An 18,936-nucleotide genomic window follows, 5' to 3' on the forward strand; every position below is an offset into this window, starting at 1 on the left:
TCACGACTCGTCTGCTCGGGGATCATTGGTGGATCCTGAACCTTCCGAAGTCACATTTGGAGCCGACAAGGAGATTGTCTTTCCTGGGGATGATCCTCGACACGGAGGTGCAGAGATTGTTTCTACAGGAGGAAAAAGCGTTGGTGATTCAAACAATGGTCTGGGATGTCCTGAAGCCAGCCCGGGTATCGGTTCATCATTGCATTCGCCTTTTGGGGAAGATGGTTGCCTGCTACGAGGCTCTACAGTGCGGAAGATTTCATGCTCGATCCTTCCAACTGGATCTCCTAGACAAGTGGTCAGGGTCTCATCTACATATGCACCTCCATGTCGAAAGCAAGGATTTCACTCCTGGTGGCTGCAAATGTCTCACCTACTGGAGGGCCGCTGGTTCGGGATTCAGGACTGGAGCCCTCTAACCACGGATGTAAGTTTCTGGGGTTGGGGCGCAGTCTCTCAAGGGGAAACCTTCCAAGGAAGGTGGTCAAGTCTGGAATCCAGTCTACCAACAAACATTTTGGAACTAAGGGCCGTGTACAACGGTCTTCTCCAAGCGGCACATCTTCTGCAAGATCGTGCCATTCAAGTACAGTCGGACAATGTAACAACGGTGGCCTACATCAACCGTCAGGGCGGAACGAAGAGCAGAACTGCAATGTCAGTGGTAACAAGAATCATCCTCTGGGCAGAAAAACACGTGTTGGCGCTGTCAGCAATATTCATTCTGAGAGTGGACAACTGGGAAGCGGACTTCCTCAGCAGACACGATCTCCATCCAGGAGAATGGAACCTCCATCCAGAGGTGTTCACGGAAGTGACACATCTTTGAGGGGTTCCTCAGATAGACACGATGGCCTCCCGCCTCAACAAGAAGCTTCGGAGGTATTGTTCCAGGTCGAGAGACTCTCAAGAAGTGGCGGTGGACGCTCTTGTGTCTCCGTGGGTGTTACAGTCGATATACGTGTTTCCACCACTTCCACTCATTCCAAGGATTCTAAAGCTCATAAGGAGAACAAGAGTTCAGGCAATCCTCATTGCTCCGGACTGGCCAAGAAGGGCTTGGTATGCAGATCTTCTGGGTCTACTGCCTCTTCTTCTTCGGGAGGACCTGTTACAACAGGGACCGTTCGCTTATCAAGACTTACTGCGGCTACGTTTGACGGCATGGAGGTTGAACGCCAGATTTTAGCTCGGAAAGGCATTCTGAACAAGGTTATCCCTACCCTGATACAGGCTAGGAAAGGAGTAATGTCAAAACATTACCATCGCATTTGGAAAAAGTATGTATCTTGGTGTGAATTCAATAAGTTTCCTATGGTGGAGTTTCAATTGGGATGGTTTCTCCTCTTCCTGCAAGCAGGTGTGGATATGGGCCTGAGGTTGGAATCCGTAAAGTTACAGATTTCGGCCGTATCCATTTTTTTCCAGAAACAGTTGGCTTCCCTCCCTGAGGTTCAGACTTTTTGAAAGGGGTTCTGCACATCCAGCCTCCCTTTGTGCCGCCTATGGCACCCTGGGATCTTAACGTACTGTTACAGTTCCTCCAATTGAATTGGTTTGAGCCTTTACAGGAGTTTGAACTCAAGTTTCTCACGCGGAAGGCTGTCATTTTGTTGGCCTTGGCTTCTGCTCGACGTGTGTCGGAGTTGGGGGCTTTGTCTTGTAAAAGCCCCTATTTTATCTTCCATGAAGATAGAACTGAGCTCCGGACTCGTCAGCAGTTCCTTCCAAAGGTTGTGCCGGCTTTTCATATCAACCAACCTATTGTGGTGCCAGTGGCTACTGACTCCTCAATTCCGTCAAAGTCCTTGGATGTTGTAAGGGCTCTGAAAATCTATGTGAAGAGGACTTGTTGTCACAGAAAATCAGACTTTCTGTTTGTCCTGTATGATCCCAAGAAACTTGGGTGTCCTGCTTCTAAGCAGACGATCTCTTGCTGGATCAGGTTCACTATCCAGCATGCGTTTTCTACAGCAGGACTGCCATGTCCAAAATCTGTTAAGGCCCACTCTACTCGTAAGGTGGGTTCTTTCTGGGCGACTGCCCGGGGTGTCTTGGCTTTGCGGCTTTGCCGAGCGGCTACTTGGTCTGGGTCAAACACGTTTACTAAGTTCTACAAGTTCGATACTTTGGCCTCTGAGGACCTGAAGTTTGGTCAATCAGTTCTGCAGGAGCCTCCGCGCTCTCCCTCCCGTTCTGGGAGCTTTGGTACATCCCCATGGTACTAATGTGGACCCCAGCATCTTCTACCACGTAAGAGAAAATAGAATGTTAATTACAACAACAGAAAGAAAGGGGACTTATCCTGCGCTCCACAGTTCGGTCACAATGCGAGCAATCCCAGAGTCGTTTAAAAACTCATAGATGTGACATAAAATAGAAAAAGATATGTGCATATGGTGAAGTACAGTTTAATATGACACATATACAATTCACAGTTAAAACATTAAAACATGATTCATAGCAGCATTTGTTTGACATAAAGGATCTTTTAGTGGGAAGGAGTTCTGGTGGATAATTACCGAATAATTAGAACTGTGAAAACAGTTCTAAGCCAGCTTGCGGGTTGTTAATGGTAAAAGGAAACCCGGAAATCCCCTTTCCACGCTGCACTGGAACGATATCCCCACCGTTCTGCTCCTACCAAAAGTCCTCTGTCCACCCGAATGTTAATTACCGGTAAATCCTTTTCTCGTAGTCCATAGAGGATGCTGGGCGCCCGCCCAGCGCTTCGTTATCCTGCAGTGGTTACTTGGTTCAGTACTGCTTGGTACTTGAGTTGAGTACTGCGTTATTACTTGGTTCAGTTATGTTACTCAGCTGTTGCTGAGTTTTCAAGCTTGTTGGCTTGGTTTGCCTTGTTTGTGTGAGCTGGTGTGAATCTCGCCACTATCTGTGTAAAATCCTTCTCTCAAAGTTGTCCGTCTCCTCGGGCACAGTTTCTAGACTGAGTCTGGTAGGAGGGGCATAGAGGGAGTAGCCAGCCCACACTATTAAACTCTTAAAGTGCCAGTGGCTCCTAGTGGACCCATCTATACACCATGGTACTAATGTGGACCCTAGCATCCTTTACGGACTACGAGAAAAGGATTTACTGGTAGGTAATTAAAATGCTATTTTTAATTACCTGAAATAACCATAAATCACTAAACTGACAGAAATGGAGGTGGGAAGACAAAACAGATGGAAAACTTTAAACCCATCTCGCAGTGTTAAATGGATTATAAAACTAAACTGAAAGGAAAGCTAGGGATTAGGGCTACTGGCGACACCCCCACACACCTCATGGGTGTGTTGGAAGCGCTGCTAATTATTTTGAAAATGTTGACAGTTACATCCAACTCATTGATAACTTAATAACTAGAAAATGTAAACTTGCATCACTGGGTACTTCAGCTAGTTTGTCATGTTTTTATGGCTATCCTGATAGTTTAGTTTTAAACAGGTTTGTAAGTACTGTATACACTAGTTCTTCCCCTTATTCAATCCTTTTTGTTTCTTAAATATGCAGTATCCTTCCAAAGTCACTGCCCAGTTATGATCTCGATCTAAGTAGAGAGAGAGAAAGAAAGGCTGTATTGTCTATGCACAAAGAGAGGAGTAACCTGGTTGTCACATCCGTCTGAAAATTCCTAAAATATAACTTTTATTGGTATCAAATTTAAAATAGTGTGACAATGACTAACACACAAACTACAAGTATAGACGAAACATAGAGGTTAAAATCAAGACACATACAACACATACCACAAGTGCAATTGAAATAATACATGTGATTAAAGATTAAAAATGTGTCCGCGTGTTTGTTCTTATGTCCAATTATGTATTATTGCTCTTAGTTTTAAACCAGTCTGATAATCGTTGTCAGCATTTGGTCTTCATGTATTTACATGACCAGTTATTGATATGTGCAGTGTCAGAGTTATCTCGCTCATGTGATTATACTTGTAGCTGACAATCTAATTCCACTAGTATATATAATATGTTCTGCAAATATCCACACCGTGTCTGTCGTATATTGTAAGCAGAAAGAGCTATCTCCTTCTCCAATCTCAGTGGAGTTCTTTGATATCAGATGGATGGATCCTACTCAATCAAGACTATTTATGTCTCAACATGCGGCATTATTCCGGAAGATGATATAATTTACTGTGTATATATCACTTTGTTCAATATTGTGTATATCCTTCCTAAGCCAAGATCTATCCAGAACTCCAGTATACCACCCATAACACTATTCTCTTTCAGTGTCCTTAATTTTAGTACTACAGATGTAGCCAGGCTCAGTTTGTGACAAAGCAATCGCAAAACATTTGTTCGCGAATGAGTGCGCGTGGTCACATGTTTCCATAGGAAATCAATGGTGGGATCGCAGCCATGACTAAGTGTATGCATCACAGCAAAGCTGAGCCTGGCTACATCTATAGGTAACCTACTTCTTTGGAAGGCTCATTGTGAGAATCTTGCATTCTAAAGTGAAGCTTGGCTTTTTAAGTGAACTGTGAGGTTGAAACAGCAATACCGTTAACATCTGATACGATATTGGGGCTAGTGCAGTGCAATGGATGTAATGCATTTGTTTGGAAAGAGGCATTGTGGAGACTCAGCTGCTGTTCAATGTCCCTCATTCCGAGTTGTTCGCTCGCTAGCTGCTTTTAGCAGCATTGCACATGCTAGGCCGCCGCCCTCTGGGAGTGTATCTTAGCTTAGCAGAATTGCGAACAAAAGATTAGCAGAATTGCGATTAAATAATTCTTAGCAGTTTCTGAGTAGCTCCAGACCTACTCACAGATTGCGATCAGCTCAGTCCGTTTAGTTCCTGGTTTGATGTCACAATCACGCTCTGCGTTCGGCCAGCCACACCCCCGTTTCTCCAGACACTCCTGCGTTTTATCCTGGCACGCCTGCGTTTTTCCACACACTCCCAGTAAACGGTCAGTTTCCGCCCAGAAACACCCACTTCCTGTCAATCACACTCCGATCACTTCAACGATGAAAATTCTTTGTTCGGACCTGAGGAAATCTACTAAGTTTTGTGCTAAAATACTTAGCGCATGCGTGCTGCGTACCACGTGCATGCGCATTTTTGCCTTAATCGCTCCATTGCGAAAATCGGCAACGAGCGAACAACTCGGAATGACCCCCAATGTGTGAGCAATTGTCTTTGCTGAAGGAGGAGATTCCTAAACTACATGCTGAGATTCGTAGGATGTCTGTCTTTGAGGCCTCCACTGCCTCAGAAAGCCACCAGAAGACATTCTACCTGGACTACTGTGTGCTCTCAAGGGCAGAGATTTCCAGAGGGACACAGACACCTCCCGCAAGCTGTGACACTGCAAAACTCATATGCTACTCTTGCAGGGCTGGAAGATACAACTAATAAAGGCATTACAGAACAGGAGGTTATGGGGGCTTCTGCTAACTATAGGAACAGGAAAAGGAGCAGAAAAATGTAATCTCCAAAAAGGACTGCATTTCTCTTGGGAGATTCCATTATTATAGGAATACATCTGGGAAATGAAACTGAAGTAGAGAAACAAGTAAGGTGCCACAGCTCCAAGTGATAAAGAGCGCATGCTAACAATTGTGAAGGCAGCAAGAAAAGATGGGGAGGTGGATGTCATTGTCCACCTAGGGACAAATGACCTGGCAAATGCTGAACTCTTGGCCATAAAAGATGAATTTAGGAAGTTAGGGACTGCTCAGAAGCAGGGTAGCAACCCCTGTAACTTTTTCAGAAGTATTGCCAGTACACAGAGGGGAAGACAGAACTCATTGCATCAGAAACTTCAATGTTTGGCTAAGGACATGGTGCAATGAGGAGAGATTTGGATTTATAGGCCATAGTCACACCATCTAGCAAGACAGGAGCTTATACAAAAGTGACGGCCTGCACCCGTGTTCAAGGGGAATGAGAATACTAACTGTACAGTTTGGATGCTTCATCAAGAACTATTTCAACTAACAGAGGGGGGGGGGGGGGCAGTGAACCAAAGAGGGATAAAACAATCTGCTCCCCCAACACAGAAGCATTGTTTCTGCAGGCAAAGGGAATAGGAAGCATTTCCACAGCAACAGAAGATAATTCAGATCAAAACCAAATAAACATAGGCAGAGAGAAGAACATAGCTAGGAAAAGAATAAACACAAAACTCTAAAAACTATGTTTGCAAATGCTAGGAGCTTAGGAAATAAAATCCCAGAACTAACTGCAATAATGACAAGGGATGAGCTAGATATTGTGGCAATTACATGGTGCAATGAAGATCATGACTGGGACATAGCTATACTGGGATATACTTTATTTAGGAAGGACAGAATTGGAAAAATAGGAGGGGTAGCAATGTATGTAAAAAAAAAAAGCATACATACTACCTTTATACAAAGTATTGAAGAAAAAACTGAGGCACCTTGGGTGACCATAGAAACAGGGGAGAAGTCTATTGTTCGTATTGGCGTGATACACAGGCCAACATGTGAGAAAGAGGAACTGGACAAGAACCTATTGCAGGACATAACTAAAATGGCATTAAAAGGAGAGGTAATAATCATGGGAGACTTTAATCTTCCTGATGTAAACTAGGAGGTGTCTGTTGCTAGTTCCACTAGCAGTAGGGACATTTTAAATTTCCTTCAGGGAGCATCCCTCCACCAATTGGTGAGGGAGCCCATTCGGAAAGATGCAATATTAGACCTAATACTTACAAATGGAGACAGAATATCGACGTAAAAGTGGATGAAAACCTGGAATCCAGTGATCATCAAGCAGTATGGTTCAGCATAAAGACAGAGACCGACTCATCTCATACAAAAACAAAGGTGTTGGATTTTAGTAGTGATGAGCGGGTTCGGTTCCTCGGGATCCGAACCCCACCGAACTTCACCCATTTTACACGGTTCCGAGGCAGACTCGAATCTTCCCGCCTTGCTCGGTTAACCCGAGTGCGCCCGAACGTCATCATCCCGCTGTCGGATTCTCACGAGATTCGTATTCTATATAAGGAGCCGCGTGTCGCCGCCATTTTCACTCGTGCTTTGGAGATGATAGCGAGAGGACGTGGCTGCGTTCTCTCAGTTTGTGTGTTCAGTGTGCTGCAAATATCTGTGCTCAGTGTGCTTGCAAATATCTGTGCTCAGTGTGCTGAAAATATCTACGTTCTCTGCCTGAAAAACGCTCCATATCTGTGCTGCATTGTAGTTTATAGTAGGAGGATAGTGAGGAATGTTGCTGTGACCACCAGTATATATATAGCAGTACGGTACAGTAGTCCACTGCTCTACCTCTGTGTCATCAAGTATACTATGCATCCATACCTGTGCTGCATTTTAGTTGTGCGCAGTATATAGTAGGAGGGGACAGTGCAGAATGTTGCTGTCACCACCACTATATATATAGCAGTACGGTACAGTAGTCCACTGCTCTACCTCTGTGTCGTCAAGTATACTATGCATCCATACCTGTGCTGCATTTTAGTTGTGCGCAGTATATAGTAGGAGGGGACAGTGCAGAATGTTGCTGTGACCACCAGTATATATATAGCAGTACGGTACAGTAGTCCATTGCTCTACCTCTGTGTCGTCAAGTATACTACAAAAGTTCAGTAAAATGACCCAAAAATCAAAATTAAATGCGTCTGATTAGAAGCATCAACTTGCCAATATGCCATTTACGACACGGAGTGGCAGGGAACGGCTGAGGCCTTGGCCTATGTTCATGGCTAGATGTTCAGATTCACATGAGGATGGAAGCACTCATCCTCTCGCTAGAAAACTGCAGTGCCACTCCTAGATGGGCCAGGTGTTTGTGTCGGCCACTTGGGTCGCTTAGCTTAGCCACACAGCTACCTCATTGCACCTCTTTTTTTCTTTGCATCATGTGCTGTTTGGGGACTATTTTTTAAATCTGCCATCCTTTCTGACACTGCAGTGCCACTCCTAGATGGGCCAGGTGTTTGTGTCGACCACTTGGGTCGCTTAGCTTAGCCATCCAGCGACCTTGGTGCACCTCTTATTTTCTTTGCATCATGTGCTGTTTGGGGACTATTTTTTTAAATCTGCCATCCTGTCTGACACTGCAGTGCCACTCCTAGATGGGCCAGGTGTTTGTGTCGGCCACTTGGGTCGCTTAGCTTAGTCACACAGCTACCTCATTGCACCTCTTTTTTTCTTTGCATCATGTGCTGTTTGGGTACTATTTTTTAAATCTGCCATCCTTTCTGACACTGCAGTGCCACTCCTAGATGGGCCAGGTGTTTGTGTCGGCCACTTGGGTCGCTTAGCTTAGCCATCCAGCGACCTTGGTGCACCTCTTTTTTTTCTTTGCATCATGTGCTGTTTGTGGACTATTTTTTAAATCTGCCATCCTTTCTGACACTGCAGTGCCACTACTAGATGGGCCAGGTGTTTGTGTCGGCCACTTGGGTCGCTTAGCTTAGCCATCCAGCGACCTCGGTGCAAATTTTAGGACTAAAGATAACATTGTGAGGTGTGAGGTGTTCAGAATAGACTGGAAATGAGTGGAAATTATGGTTATTGAGGTTAATAATACTATGGGATCAAAATGACCCCCAAATTCTATTATTTAAGCTGTTTTTGTAAAAAAAACACCAGAAACCAAAACGCACACGAATCCGACAAAAAAATTTCAGGGAGGTTTTGCCAAAACGCGTCCAAATCCAAAACACGGCCGTGGAACCGAATCCAAAACCAAAACACAAAACCCCAAAATTTTCCGGTGCACATCACTAGATTTTAGGAAGGCTGATTTTATAGGGATGGGAAAATGTGTAAGCGATTCTTTGGCAGAGTGGAGGAACTTCGAAGCAGTGCAGGAAAGGTGGGAAACAATAAAAAGTGCAATATTAACAACAACAGACCTTTGTATCAAAATTCTTAGGAAAAACACAAGGAAAAGGAAGCCAGTGTGATTAAGAAGATAATCAGATGTGCAAAGCACAAGCTGAGGAAAAAATGGCCCATACAGTGGGTAAAGGAGGCAAAACTTTTTTTTTTTTTTTTTTAGGTATATAAGCAAAAAGAGAAAATCAAAAGGCAAAATAATGAAACTAAAGACAGAGACTGGGAGTCTTGTTGAGGGAGACAATGTAATAGCAGATCATCTTAATAATTATTTTTGCTCAGTATTCACTACTGAAACAGAGGGGAAGGGGCCACAGTTAAATTGCAGGGATATTCAGGAAAATTAAACAAGTACATTTACAGAGGAGAAGGTCCTAACAGAACTCTCAAAGCTGAGAGTGGACAAATCTATGGGGCCAGATGGGATACATCCAAGGATACTAAAAGAACTTAAAGAGGTGCTGGTAGCACCATTGACAGCATTATTCAACCAGTCATAAGCTACAGGAGTAATTCCAGAGGACTGGAAAAGAGAGAACGCAATCCCACTGCACAAAAGTGGAAGCAAGGAAAAGGCAAAAAACTACAGACCAGTGAGTCTTACATCAGTAGTAGGGAAATTGATGGAGACACTCTTAAAAGAAAGAATTGTAGACTATCTCAAAGCCAGCAATTTACAGGATCCCAAACAGCATGGATTCACGGGGGGAGATCATGTCAAACAAATCTTACTGACTTTTTTGACTATGTGACTAAAGTGATGGCTAAAGGTAGAGCCGTGGATATAGCTTATCTAGACTTGAGTAAGGCTTTTGACACTTCCACATCGCAGACAGCTAAATAAACTTGAAAGTTTGGGATTGGATATTAGGATTATTGAATGGATACTATCTTGGTTGCAGGATAGAAAACAGAGAGTTGTGGTAAATGGAGTGCTTTCACAGAAGGGAAATGTTAACAGTGGAGTACTCCAGGGATCTGTACTTGGACCACTGCTTTATAATATCTTTATTGGTTACATTGCACACGGCAATACAGGTAAGGTTGTAGTATGGTTTGCCGGCGGTCGAGGTCCTGGCGACCAGCATACCGACACCGGAATCCCGACCGCCGGCATACCAACAGCTGGGCAAGCGCAAATGAGCCCCTTGCGGGCTCGCTGCGCTCGCCACGCTGCATGGTAGCGCACCACGCTATCTATTCTCCCTCCAGTGGACCCCTAAGAGCTAGAAAAGATGTTGGTATGCCAGCGGTCGGGATTCCGGCGCCGGTATGGTGGTCGCCGGGAGCCCGGCCGCCGGCAACCTAAAGACCAACCACAGGTAAAGTATGCCTTTTTGCAGTTGACACAAAGGTATGCAACAGGGTATACACAGCAGGTGGGGTAAACTAAATGATTGAGGATCTAGGTAGACTAGAGGAATGGTCAAGAGTGTGGCAATTACAGTTTAATGCCAGAAAACATACAATCATGCTCTTTGGTCTCAATAATCCAAAGGCTAAATATAGTATTAATGGCACTATACTGGAAACTACTGAGGAGGAAAGGGATCTAGGAGTCACTATTTCAGGTGATTTAAAGGCAGGTAAGCAATGTAACAAAGCAATGAGGAAGGCTAGTCAGATGCTTGGCTGCATTGGGAGTGGATTACCATCAGAGGTGGTAGAGGATAAGACAGTAGAGCAATTTAAACATGCATGGGATAGACATAAGGATATCCTTACAAAGAGATGAGGATCAAATAAGGTTTGAGATAAAAAACAATATGTTAAAAAAAGGGGGCAGACTAGATGGGCCCAGTGGTTCTTATCTGCCATCAAATTCTATGTTTCTATGTTAAGACTGCTCCAATTTGTTGCTATATGTTTGATATTTGCTAGCCTTTTTTTTTTTTTTTACTATTAATTGTACACATCTCAATTGCCTTTTCTGGTCCCTCTCCATACCTCCCAGCACTGCAGTAATGGTGAGCGGTACACATCGCGCTCCGGAGGGGCGTCCTTGTGCCTATTAGGCCACACCCCTGATTAATGATGTTTTAGGTACATGACTGCATGTCACTTCCCCAGTTATCGTCGTCATGATGGGGACGAGCCCAGCACTTCAGTAGCTGCTGGTCTGCCCTCGTCCCACCCCAGCTCTAAATGGATAGTCACTGTAATGCGCTCTAATAAACAATTTAAGGAGAAACTCATACCCCTTTCTCTGACGTCCTAGTGGATGCTGGGAACTCCGTAAGGACCATGGGGAATAGCGGCTCCGCAGGAGACTGGGCACAACTAAAGAAAGCTTTAGGACTACCTGGTGTGCACTGGCTCCTCCCTCTATGACCCTCCTCCAGACCTCAGTTAGAATTTTGTGCCCGGCTGAGCTGGATGCACACTAGGGGCTCTCCTGAGCTCTTAGAAAAAGAAAGTTTATTTTAGGTTTTTTATTTTCAGTGAGATCTGCTGGCAACAGACTCACTGCTACGAGGGACTAAGGGGAGAGAAGCGAACCTACCTGCTTGCAGCTAGCTTGGGCTTCTAGGCTACTGGACACCATTAGCTCCAGAGGGATCGAACACAGGCCCAGCCTCGGTCGTCCGGAGCCGCGCCGCCGTCCCCCATACAGAGCCAGAAGCAAGAAGAGGGTCCTGGAAATCGGTGGCAGAAGACTTCGGTCTTCATCAAGGTAGCGCACAGCACTGCAGCTGTGCGCCATTGCTTCACATGCACACCTCACACTCCGGTCACTGATGGGTGCAGGGCGCTGGTGGGGGGGGGCGCCCTGGGCTGCAATATTGAGTACCTTGGCTGGCAAATAACACATAATATAGTCATAGAGACTATATATGTGTAAAATACCCCTGCCAGATATACATAGTAAAAAGCGGGAGAAGTCCGCGAAAAAGGGGCGGGGCTATCTCCCTCAGCACACTGGCGCCATTTTCCCTCACAGCTCCGCTGGAAGGATCGCTCCCAGGCTCTCCCCTGCAGTTTCCAGACTACATAGGGTAAAAAAGAGAGGGGGGCCCCTAAATTTAGGCGCAATATTGTGTATACAAGCAGCTATTGGGAAAAATCACTCAGTTATAGTGTTAATCCCTGGGTTATATAGCGCTGTTGGTGTGTGCTGGCATACTCTCTCTCTGTCTCCCCAAAGGGCTTTGTGGGGTCCTGTCCTCAGTCAGAGCATTCCCTGTGTGTGTGCGGTGTGTCGGTACGGCTGTGTCGACATGTTTGATGAGGAGGCTTATGTGGAGGCGGAGCAGGTGCCGATAAATGTGATGTCACCCCCTGCGGGGTCGACACCTGAGTGGATGGTTATGTGGAAGGAATTACGCGACAGTGTCGACTCCTTACATAAAAGGTTTGACGACATAGCAGATGTGGGACAGCCAGCTTCTCAGCCTGTGCCTGCCCAGACGTCTCTAAAGCCATCAGGGGCTCTGAAACGCCCGCTACCTCAGATGACAGACACAGATGTCGACACGGATACTGACTCCAGTGTCGACGATGATGAGACTAGTGTACATTCCAATAGAGCCACCCGTTACATGATTACGGCAATGAAAAATGTGTTGCATATTTCTGATATTACCCCAGGTACCACAAAAAAGGGTATTATGTTTGGGGAGAAAAAACTACCAGTGGTTTTTCCCCCATCTGATAAATTAAATGAAGTATGTGAAGAAGCGTGGGCTTCCCCCGATAAGAAACTGGTAATTTCTAAAAAGTTACTAATGGCGTACCCTTTCCCGCCAGAGGACAGGTCACGTTGGGAGACATCCCCTAGGGTGGATAAAGCGCTCACACGTCTGTCAAAAAAGGTGGCACTACCGTCTCCGGACACGGCCGCCCTAAAGGAGCCTGCAGATAGAAAGCAGGAGGCTATCCTGAAGTCTGTATATACACACTCAGGTATTATACTGAGACCGGCTATTGCTTCAGCATGGATGTGCAGTGCTGCAGCTGCGTGGTCAGATTCCCTGTCGGAAAACATTGATACCCTAGACAGGGACACTATATTGCTAACCGTAGAGCATATTAAAGACGCTGTCTTGTACATGATAGATGCACAGAGGGATATTTGCCGGCTGGCATCTAAAATAAACGCAATGTCCATTTCTGCCAGGAGAGGATTGTGGACTCGGCAGTGGACAGGAGATGCAGATTCTAAAAGGCACATGGAAGTATTGCCTTACAAGGGTGAGGAGTTGTTTGGGGATGGTCTCTCGGACCTCGTTTCCACAGCGACAGCTGGGAAGTCAGCATTTTTACCCCATGTTCCCTCACAGCCAAAGAAAGCACCGTATTATCAGGTACAGTCCTTTCGGCCACAGAAAGGCAAGCGGGTTAGAGGCGCGTCCTTTCTGCCCAGAGGCAGAGGTAGAGGGAAAAAGCTTCAACATACAGCCAGTTCCCAGGAACAAAAGTCCTCCCCCGCTTCCTCTAAGTCCACCGCATGATGCTGGGGCTCCACAGGCGGAGCCAGGTACGGTGGGGGCCCGTCTCAAAAACTTCAGCGACCAGTGGGCTCGCTCACGGGTGGATCCCTGGATTCTACAAGTAGTATCTCAGGGGTACAAGCTGGAATTCGAGACGTCTCCCCCTCGCCGTTTCCTCAAATCTGCCTTGCCGACAGCTTCCCCGGACAGGGAGGCAGTGCTGGAGGCGATTCACAAGCTGTATTCTCAGCAGGTGATAATCAAGGTACCCCTCCTTCAACAAGGACGGGGTTACTATTCCACAATGTTTGTGGTACCGAAACCGGACGGTTCGGTGAGACCCATTTTAAATTTAAAATCCTTGAACACTTATATAAGTAGGTTCAAGTTCAAGATGGAATCGCTCAGGGCGGTGATTGCAAGCCTGGACGAGGGGGATTCCATGGTATCACTGGACATCAAGGATGCTTACCTGCATGTCCCCATTTACCCTCCTCACCAGGAGTACCTCAGATTTGTGGTACAGGACTGTCATTACCAATTCCAGACGTTGCCGTTTGGTCTGTCCACGGCACCGAGGGTATTTACCAAGGTAATGGCCGAAATGATGATACTCCTTCGGAGAAAGGGAGTTTTAATTATCCCGTACTTGGACGATCTCCTTATAAAGGCGAGGTCCAGGGAACAGTTGTTGATCGGTGTAGCACTAGCTCGGGAAGTGCTACAACAGCACGGCTGGATCCTGAATATTCCAAAGTCGCAGCTGGTTCCTACAACGCGTCTACTGTTCCTGGGGATGGTTCTGGACACAGAACAGAAAAAAGTATTTCTCCTGGAGGAGAAGGCCAAGGAGTTGTCATCTCTAGTCAGAGACCTCCTAAAACCAAAACAGGTGTCGGTGCACCACTGCACGCGAGTCCTGGGAAAGATGGTGGCTTCTTACGAAGCAATTCCATTCGGAAGGTTCCATGCAAGGATCTTTCAGATGCATCGGCTGATCACCCTGTCTCCAAGGACCAGGGTGTCGCTGTTGTGGTGGCTGCAGAGTGCTCATCTTCTAGAGGGCCGCAGATTCGGCATACAGGACTGGGTCCTGGTGACCACGGATGCCAGCCTTCAAGGTTGGGGGGCAGTCACACAGGGAAGAAACTTTCAGGGACTATGGACAGGAGACTTCCCTACACATAAATATTCTGGAACTAAGGGCCATTTACAATGCCCTAAGTCAGGCAAGACCCCTGCTTCAACACCAGCCGGTGCTGATCCAGTCAGACAACATCACGGCGGTCGCCCATGTAAACCGACAGGGCGGCACAAGAAGCAGGATGGCAATGGCAGAAGCCACAAGGATTCTCCGATGGGCGGAAAATCATGTGTTAGCACTGTCAGCAGTGTTCATTCCCGGAGTGGACAACTGGGAAGCAGACTTTCTCAGCAGACACTACCTCCACCCGGGAGAGTGGGGACTTCATCCAGAAGTCTTCCAAATGATTGTACACCGGTGGGAAAGGCCACAGGTGGACATGATGGCGTCCCGCCTCAACAAAAAGCTAAAAAGATATTGCGCCAGGTCAAGGGACCCTCAGGCGATAGCTGTGGACGCTCTGGTAACACCGTGGGTGTACCGGTCGGTGTATGTGTTCCCTCCTCTGCCTCTCATACCCAAGGTACTGAGACTAATAAGAAGGAGAGGAGTAAGAACTATACTCTTTGTTCTGGATTGGCCAAGAAGAGCTTGGTACCCAGAACTTCAAGAAATGATCTCAGAGGACCCATGGCCTCTGCCGCTCAGACAGGACCTGCTGCAGCAGGGGCCCTGTCTGTTCCAAGACTTACCGCGGCTGCGTTTGACGGCATGGCGGTTGAACGCCGGATCCTGAAGGAAAATGGCATTCCGGAGGAAGTTATCCCTACGCTTATTAAAGCTAGGAAAGAAGTGACCGCAAACCATTATCACCGCATATGGCGGAAATATGTTGCGTGGTGTGAGGCCAGGAAGGCCCCAACAGAGGAATTTCAGCTAGGTCGATTTCTGCACTTCCTACAGTCAGGGGTGACTATGGGCCTAAAATTGGGTTCCGTTAAGGTCCAGATTTCGTCTCTATCGATTTTCTTCCAAAAAGAACTGGCTTCACTACCTGAAGTTCAGACATTTGTTAAGGGAGTGCTGCATATTCAGCCCCCTTTTGTGCCCCCAGTGGCACCTTGGGATCTCAACGTGGTGTTGGATTTCCTAAAGTCGCATTGGTTTGAACCACTTAAAACCGTGGAACTAAAATATCTCACGTGGAAAGTGGTCATGCTGTTGGCCTTGGCTTCGGCCAGGTGTGTGTCAGAATTGGCGGCTTTGTCTTGTAAAAGCCCTTATCTGATTTTCCATATGGATAGGGCGGAATTGAGGACTCGTCCCCAATTTCTCCCAAAGGTGGTTTCAGCGTTTCATTTGAACCAGCCTATTGTGGTGCCTGCGGCTACTCGTGATTTGGAGGACTCCAAGTTGCTGGACGTAGTCCGGGCCCTAAAAATCTATGTTTCCAGGACAGCTGGAGTCAGAAAGACTGACTCGCTATTTATCCTGCATGCGCCCAACAAGTTGGGTGCGCCTGCTTCAAAGCAGACTATTGCTCGCTGGATCTGTAGCACGATTCAACTTGCACATTCTGCGGCTGGACTGCCGCATCCTAAATCTGAAAAAGCCCATTCCACGAGGAATGGGCTGCCCGAGGGGTCTCGGCTTTACAACTTTGCCGAGCAGCTACTTGGTCGGGGTCAAACACATTTGCTAAATTCTACAAGTTTGATACCCTGGCTGAGGAGGACCTAGTGTACGCTCATTCGGTGCTGCAGACTCATCCGCACTCTCCCGCCCGTTTGGGAGCTTTGGTATAATCCCCATGGTCCTTACGGAGTTCCCAGCATCCACTAGCACGTCAGAGAAAATAAGATTTTACTCACCGGTAAATCTATTTCTCGTAGTCCGTAGTGGATGCTGGGCGCCCGTCCCAAGTGCGGATTGTCTGCAATACTTGTATATAGTTATTGTTTAACTAAAGGTTTATTGTTGAGCCATCTGTTGAGAGGCTCAGTTATATTTCATACTGTTAACTGGGTATAGTATCACGAGTTATACGGTGTGATTGGTGTGGCTGGTATGAGTCTTAACCGGGATTCAAAATCCTTTCCTTATTGTGTCAGCTCTTCCGGGCACAGTATCCTAACTGAGGTCTGGAAGAGGGTCATAGAGGGAGGAGCCAGTGCACACCAGGTAGTCCTAAAGCTTTCTTTAGTTGTGCCCAGTCTCCTGCGGAGCCGCTCCCATGGTCCTTACGGAGTTCCCAGCATCCACTACGGACTGCGATAAATAGATTTACCGGTGAGTAAAATCTTATTTTTCCACCTACGAGCACGGGTCGCAGCCGGGAGCCTGACACGGGAGCTGCCCCCTGCTGCGACCCGTGCTCGGCCCCTTTTCCATCAGCAGTCACAATCCGGCATATGCCGGGTTGGTGACGCTTCTAGTGACGCCGCAGGGGCGGCGCAGGGAGATCACATGATCTCCCAGCGCCGCCCTTCCATACAGTGTAAACGGGAGCCGTGTCGCATCGACACGGCTCCCGTTTACACTACAACCCTACCCGGATCATTCCCGTGTCCTACCCAGGTAGATAGCCGAGTAGTATTCACGGGTCACTTGATCCGGGTTTACCCTTTTCCACTTGCAAAAAACACGGGTAAATGCGCTCCCCCGTGCATTTACCCGTGTTTTTTGAGCTAGTGGAAAAGGGGTATCCGTTTCATGCCATTTTTAAATTGCAAATCACTGTATTTTAGGCTTAGTGCTCCAAATTGCGGGAGGGGGGGGGTTGGCGGGCATGGGACAAGACCCCCTTTTAATTATAGCAGAGCTTGACAGTCCTTAAATCTTAATTGTATGCACAATTTCCTCTTGTTACTGTTGAGCAAAGGTACTTTAGGATCCTTTTCCCCTGTCTTTGACTTGTAATCTTTGCTGGCACCATATAAATAAACCTCAAATGCATAATATATATCATTTTGAAGCAAAGAACGTTGCTTACATGTAAAGATCCTTATATCAAAATGATTCATGTGACAAGTAAAATGACTGCTCACCACTACTCACTTAATATAAGATCTATTTTACAGGGTCGCTTACATACAGTATTTCCTTGTCACTTTTGCTTTATATATCCAGGTAATTCAGTGGTTCCCAAACGTTTTTGAATCACTGCATCCTAGGCCAAAAGTTTCTTATTGGAAAATGTTAAAAAAAAATATATAAAAATTAAGCAAATCGTGTTTATAAGTCATTCTTAGGGTCAGTTGTGAGGTGAGGGACAGGATTTGCTTATGTTTGTCCACATGTTTAGGATTGGCAGCCACAAGCGCTGGTTTTGCCTATTACATTGACCATAAATAATTTGTATTGGTCCTGGACCACAAATCCAAGGCACCCCTGCAAGTGTCCTGAGGCACCAATGAGCTAATATGCCAGTAATAATGAGTATAGTAAATTTTGGGGGAAAAAATATGTGAAAATAATTTTTAGTAGATGACTATACAATTTTGCGCATACATTATTATGTTTTTCACTGCTGACTGTGCAATGCAAGCTAGTTAATACATATGTATATATTTTTTTTATGTCAACATATTTCAACTTGAATTGCCTTCCTTGTCTCCACTCATCCGTGAATACCTTATGAGTCTATATTTGTAATACATCTTTTTTTAACAACCATTCTTAAAATGCACCCTTTTAAGGAGGCTGTCTTTTGAATTATTTAAGGATATACGGTTGAGTCTAAAAGCACTTTACTATCTATATACACTATTTATATTCATTCTGCTATCACATCAATCATCATTGAAGAAGTAAGTTATTTGTGAAAGAACTATCTAAAGAAATGAAAGTGTTTTATGTGTTAAGTAATCGTTTTAGCCACCGGGTGTCACTGTTGTCTTTCATGTGGTTGTGGAACACAGAAATTTAATTTCTTATGGACACACATCTACACAGTACACACTGATTAAAAATTCATTGTTTTACATGCTTCGGTAGGCAAACATTTAGGGATACTATTAAGATTTTTTTTTTTTCGCCTTTAGGTATACCTATTTAACACCAGTGGAGATAAAACAACTTCCCATACCTGCTTTGGCTTCCCCAAATTGTCTTGTGGTTACTTGGGTGACCAATAGACAGAAACATCTGAGATTTGTGAAGGAGGAACTGTACCCTCATTGGTCAGTGATACCCCTTGCAGAATGGCACTGGGTGAAGGTAAGCCCACACTTAAAGTAGAAACAAAATAAATCTAATCTTATTTTCCCTATTTTTTTGTAGTTGTTAGATTTGATTAGCACGGAACCAATCATTACAGTAAAACTGATTCTTAATAACAGTGCTCGGATGATGTTATTAATGCTACTTCTCTATTTTAAGAATAAAACATACTGTACTTTGGAGGCTATCCTGTCATGTAGTCAGTCGACTGTTATCATATCGACCTTCATAATGTGGACAACACAATGTCGACAAGGTGCAACATGTTGACAGGCACCGTTTTGACATCCTCAGAATGTCGACATGTTCACTATGTTGACACTTGAAATGTTGCCATGTGAA

At 45.7% G+C, this 18,936-nt stretch overlaps 1 protein-coding gene across 5 annotated transcripts in view; it reads left to right on the plus strand.

The window, feature by feature from the left end:
* METTL4 (methyltransferase 4, N6-adenosine) overlaps positions 1-18,936 on the plus strand; it is a 576,485-nt gene that overhangs the window by 281,164 nt on the left and 276,385 nt on the right. For all 5 annotated transcript variants that reach the window (XM_063923557.1, XM_063923556.1, XM_063923558.1 and 2 more), the window contains exon 5: positions 18,417-18,591. In XM_063923557.1, the coding sequence (XP_063779627.1) occupies positions 18,417-18,591 (175 nt within the window). The remainder of the gene's footprint in view (positions 1-18,416; positions 18,592-18,936) is intronic.

This window comes from Pseudophryne corroboree, chromosome 5, assembly GCF_028390025.1.
Source record: "Pseudophryne corroboree isolate aPseCor3 chromosome 5, aPseCor3.hap2, whole genome shotgun sequence".
NCBI classification, from domain to species: Eukaryota; Metazoa; Chordata; class Amphibia; order Anura; family Myobatrachidae; genus Pseudophryne; species Pseudophryne corroboree.